This window comes from Pleurodeles waltl, chromosome 12, assembly GCF_031143425.1.
Source record: "Pleurodeles waltl isolate 20211129_DDA chromosome 12, aPleWal1.hap1.20221129, whole genome shotgun sequence".
In the NCBI taxonomy this organism is placed as follows: Eukaryota; Metazoa; Chordata; class Amphibia; order Caudata; family Salamandridae; genus Pleurodeles; species Pleurodeles waltl.
The window spans coordinates 52109553-52115105 of record NC_090451.1 but is presented as its reverse complement, the minus strand read 5'-3'; the positions used below and the strand labels follow the sequence as shown (position 1 = coordinate 52115105).

General features: G+C 47.8%; 1 protein-coding gene across 1 annotated transcript; it reads left to right on the top strand.

Annotated features, from left to right (window-relative positions):
• Nucleotides 1–2094: 2094 nt before the first annotated feature.
• JUND (JunD proto-oncogene, AP-1 transcription factor subunit) lies at nt 2095–4890 on the top strand. The gene has a single exon (XM_069216537.1). The coding sequence runs from the start codon at nt 2892–2894 to the stop codon at nt 3825–3827; it is 936 nt and encodes a 311-aa protein (XP_069072638.1). The 5' UTR covers nt 2095–2891; the 3' UTR covers nt 3828–4890.
• The last annotated feature ends 663 nt before the right edge of the window (nt 4891–5553 follow it).

Genomic DNA, 5553 nt, shown 5'->3' with positions numbered 1-5553 from the left:
TCAGCCATGTAATAGAGTTGATGTCTAAGGTGTAACCAAACCGCCCCAAGGAGGGACAAATGTAAGGCATTTACCAATGATAACAAAGGATTTTTGAAGGGGAAGCCCATGAATGAGCAATAGTGATGGGCGTAGTTAAAAGCTCAAATAGATCACAACACTTCAGAAAAGCAGTACTTGCACGCTGCTATGCACAACCTAAAAATTATGAAAATTGTGAGACAAGAAGACAGATGCAAATAGAGTAGAGAAGGGATAGAATTCAAAGAAAAAGTATATCGGTGAGAAAGAAAAAGTGGGAATGCAAATGAGAGGGAAAATAGGAAAAATGAGACAAAAAAGGAAGGAAGCCCCCCATACACACCCAGGACAGGTAAGATTCAGCACACTAGAAGTAGTATATCTTTTGGATTATTTCACAAGTGGTACTTCGGAGCTGCGTAGAAGGCACTTCCCTGCAAATTCACAAAACGTGCTGTAAAAATACACCATCCACCCTTTAAAACATCTTAGAACACTCCCTCAGCTCCAATATCCACTACTGAATGCTTTCTAGGGATGGCTGGTTGCAGTCGTTGGACTAGGCCCCCATTACCACATACATGACACCTTTCCCTATTTAGGCAAGAGAATACTTATTTTAATGTTTTGAAGTTATATATATTTGTAAACTTTCTCCCTGATGCATGTTACAAAAATGTCTCTAAGTATGAGGCATGTCTGCTATTGAGTAGGCACCCGTTCTGACTAAAACACATAAGCCAAAATACAAACTGTTTAGCTAAAAGCTGGATAGATGGCAAAGACAATTACAAAGATGAGTGACAATTTATCTACGACCCAGCAAGATTGCTAATGTTTCATTGTGTCAGAATGATGTATCCTCTCAATAACATGCTATAGATACAACTAAAGGGCCGAGGTGATTGCTGCCGCACCTTTACATTCAATTATATCAATGACTAGGGAATATTGATAGTGCATGAGTCTTGAGGGCCGACCCCCTAATCCTCAGTCACCAGAACTCCTGGTATTACATTTAAACACGAGACTCAGCACATATTTATGTCCACTTTTGACAAGAAAAGAAATTTCCTTATGTATCTCATGTCCTCATGATGTACCATGCGTCAAAATTATTCCATCAGTCAGATCTTCTTAAAAAGATGTTTGTCTTTATTAATGCATCACATAAATATTAATCAAACTAGCCACCGCTAGCGCGTTTCGTCCCAACTGACTTCTTCAGGGCATCGTTAGCACTGGGTCTCTCGGTTTCGGTGATACCGCCTTCAAACTGCCAGCAGTTATCCAGTTCCCCTTCTCCATGACCAAGTCCCCTTCGCTTGCTCAGGAGGATGCTTGCTCAACAAATCGATTTCCTCTCTCAAAGGTGCCACCATGGATGTGCTCCATGTTGGCTCCTCTTAATAACATCTTCTTTCTTACGTTTCCTCCCATAAAAACTGGAGGTTCTCTTCAGTGCGAAGTTATTTGTTTTATGCATGTGTAACGAGCTGGAGATCTGTTTGTCCACAGGAGCAACGTAGTTTACAATGTGTTTTCCTCAGCAACATTCTGTACTTTTTACTACGGTAACACTTGTTATATTTAACGTCCTTCTTCCTATCTAATGGAGCTTTCTCCGCAAAACTACATTACTTTTCTCATACATGACACTTTTTTTTTTCTCAGTAAAGGTTGCTTTAGCTGGCTTCCCCTCCATAACTTATTTTCATTTTCTGCTTCTCCTGCTCAGGTGTCCTGCCCAGAGGGGAGGCAGGAAAGCTCCTCGCACTAGGCCCAAGCAGGGCACTCCCTTTCTCCCTCTATAAATATCCCTGACGTCCCCTTCGGCGCGGCCGCTGTCGAGAGCAGGGCTTTTATGAAAACACCACGTGACCGGCGCCCCGTCCCCCTCCTCCCGCGCTTTTTTTTTTCACTGCTATGACCTCAACCCACAGTGCTTTGCGCTGTTTGCAGGTTTACACGCGCCGTTGCCGAGGTGACAGAAGGGGCGGCGCGGCACCGCCCGGTATGCAAATGACCGCGAGGAAGGGCGAACGTCATTGCGAGCCAATGAGGAGGCGGAGAAGTGACTTCATGGGCTCGCGCGGGGTAGAAAAGCCAACGGCGGCGAGCGTGAGCGGCTTTTTTTTTTTTTCTGCTGCGTGTCGTTCGTCCGAGGAGGGTCAGTCAGGAGCCGCCAGACGTGTGACCGGGACCCCCACATTCTCGAAGGGGACACAGACACCCGCTGGGGAGCTTGAAACCGCGACCAGGAAGGAGAGTGGCCGCCCGTATCGCCTCAGATTAAGTTCGTCAGACACGGAAGCGCTCGTCCTGTCAGAACTGTCAAGGCGGAAACAAAGCCCTGTAAAGTCTCACAGGGCGTTGGAAAGACAGCAGTGGACAATGGAACCACGGGCCTGCCGGGGCTGACTACTAAAACGCGTCTTATCTATAAAAAGAAAGAAAAATTAGACCCTGAGGGAAACTTTGGCAACAACTGAGCAGTGTCCAAGTGACTAGAAATGTCTCTCATGGGAGAGAAGTGAAGTTCAATAACCTGTGGGAAAGTTCGGGAAAACCTTCTGGAGGCTATTTTCTGAAAGAATTTGCACTCAATGGGATGTGTACCTGAAGAGACCTTATGGGGACGGCTCTAAACCTGTTTCTTACCTAGAGATTGCTGTCTGCGAGGGGCTTGGGGGCTGCGAGGAAGGGAACTCCTCCCGGGAGAGAGCTGGGAATAAAAGCTGTTGGAAATAGTTCCCCATTCATTCGTGCAAAGGGACTTCTCCAGTGACAGCGGAGGAGAGAAACAAAAAAAGAAGAAGGCGACACCCCAGGGAGTCCCCTCCCTCCAACAAAACCCTCCCCTCCGGGGGATGATGGAAACACCCTTCTACCATGATGATGTGTTGAACCTGCACTTCGGGCACAGCAGCTCGGCGCTCCTCCCCCACCACCAGCACCTTGGAGGCGGCAACATGATGAAGAAGGACCTGACCCTCAACCTGAGCGAGCAGGTGGTGACGGCAGCCGCCCTCAAGCACCACCAGGACGGGCTGCTCACCTCCCCGGACATGGGCCTCCTGAAGCTGGCCTCGCCCGAGCTGGAGCGCCTCATCATCCAGTCCAACGGCATGGTGACCACCACCCCGACCAGCAGCCAGTTCCTCTACCCCAAGGGGGCCAGCGACGAGCAGGAGTTCGCCGAGGGGTTCGTGAAGGCCCTGGAGGACCTGCACAAGCAGAACCAGCTGAGCGGGGGCAGCACGGTGGCGGCACAGGCAGGAGGCACAGTGGCCACTGTCACCCTCCATCAGCCATCGTCCCTCCCGCAGCAGGAGCCACCGATCTATGCCAACCTAAGCACCTACCAAAACCTGGGTACCACTGTGAACTATAGCACCGAAACCGTACCCTACCCCCCGCCTCCCAACCTGGGGGGGCCGCAGCAGCACCATCCTCATCACCACCCGCGGCTGCAGGCCCTGAAGGATGAGCCCCAGATCGTGCCCGACCTGCCCAGTTTTGGCGACAGCCCGCCACTCTCGCCCATTGACATGGACACTCAGGAGCGCATCAAGGCAGAGCGCAAGAGACTGCGAAACCGCATTGCCGCCTCCAAGTGCCGGAAGAGGAAGCTGGAGCGCATCTCCCGGCTGGAGGAGAAGGTCAAGAGCCTTAAGAACCAGAACACAGAGCTGGCGTCCACCGCCAACCTGCTGCGGGAGCAGGTGGCCCAGCTCAAGCAGAAGGTTATGAGCCACGTGAACAGTGGCTGCCAGCTGCTGCCACACCAAGTCCAGGCCTACTGAGGGGGGCAGTGAGCAGGGAACACTTGTGTGCAATAGAATCCCATCCGCATTGGGAAGATCACGGGGGCATGGCTGAAAATGCCCTCGAAAGAAGCTGGACACTGGGTGTGATGCAGAACATTGGACAAAACCTCCTTCTACCAGAAATCTTGAGTTGCTTTACTGAACCTGCCATGTGATCTGCCCTTGACCACCCTCCACATGCTCATTGTCTTGTACATTGACCATTGTACACTTAAACCAAAGTTGTATTTTGGGGGAACGAAGCTGCACAGCAGAAGATGGGGACTGCGAATCTCCCTTCAGGGTTTGCTCAGAGTAACTTGAAGGATTACGATTTTTATTCTGTAAAAGTACTTGTAAAATTAGTATGTCGATGGTCAAAGATGACAGGTCATGATCAGGCTGAAGGGGATGCAGTCCAAAGAATGGTGGTGGGGTGTAGCTTCACATCATGGCATCACTGGCAAATGACCCTAATCTGTTGTTGCCTTAATTTAAAGTATTACGGACTGCTTTTTAACGAAAAGACTCCGTGGCCCAACAATCCTCTAAGATACACTTATTATGAAAGCATTTCAAGATGTCGAGTGTGAGCGTGTGTGTTGCTGGCGTGGAGGCGATGCAAAAACCAAAATTAATTTAATCTGTAAAGAGCGCAACATTTGCCGCATGTTCGTGACAAACTTGGCCAGGACTCTTCCTCTTGTCGCTGCCAGGTGCATGACAAACTTAGATTGTGTACTGCCTTAAATGTTTACAAGCTTTTAAAGAGGAAAGAGGGAAATCAAGAACAAAATAATTTCATTTTCAGGAGACTTTCCCAGCTATGTACTAGTGTTTTTACGTTTGCGCAGCAAACCGTAAATTTCTATTTGTAAAAATGTAAATGTGATATTTTACAGAACTTTGAACTAAACATGTTTGTTTTTGAAGTGTAAGTTTTGCTATATTTATGTTATACTGGGAACAATGTTTTCAACCATTTGTTATACTACACATTCCAGTATATACTGCTAAAATAATTTTCTGTAAAATAAAGTATCGTTATTGTAGATCGTCATTTTGCTAACTCTTGCCAAAACGGCATTATATGATTTACAGATGCAACGCCCGTAGACTGCAGTCCTAAATAATGCCTGCAGCGCCACCTAGTGGGGTATAAAGTATTTGTACTTCTTTAGCGAGAGGTCAGTAATACAAATTACATTTATGTTGAAAGGAGCGTTGGGACATGCAATTCATTTTGTTTTGAAGGAAGTAAAGATGAGGGAACGTGAGCTGGGTTTAACATCGGAAGGAGCAGTTATTTGGGTCAAATGTAGGCTTAGAACTCAAGTTTTGGTTCCTTGAGTAAAATAATTGTTATTCCCCCCTCTGGTTTCCTGCCCCATAGATGCCAGCGGGCCAAACCTTTAATTTTCCATTCTGGCAGTACAAGCTGAGGGCTGCTTTCACATGTAGGTAGGGTGCTCTGGCCCTGCCACAGCCCCCCCACCAATAGCTCCATTCTCGTCGAGGGTACCTGCAGTATGGAGCCGGGTTCAACATTTTGGCAGGGTTGATTTTGGTTTCCATTTCTACTTTGGCTTTCAACCTCTGTGTGTATACTACACCGTCTCCCTTGTCCACACCAGAGGCAACATTCATTTCTCTGTGATAGGCACCTCTAACTATTCAATCTGTGAACTAATTAGGGAGTTGTATAGTACTTCAAAACTGTCGC

Bases quoted from the DNA above. Each gene is read 5' to 3' on its own strand.
- JUND (XM_069216537.1), top strand. From the start codon at position 2,892: ATGATGGAAACACCCTTCTACCATGATGATGTGTTGAACCTGCACTTC.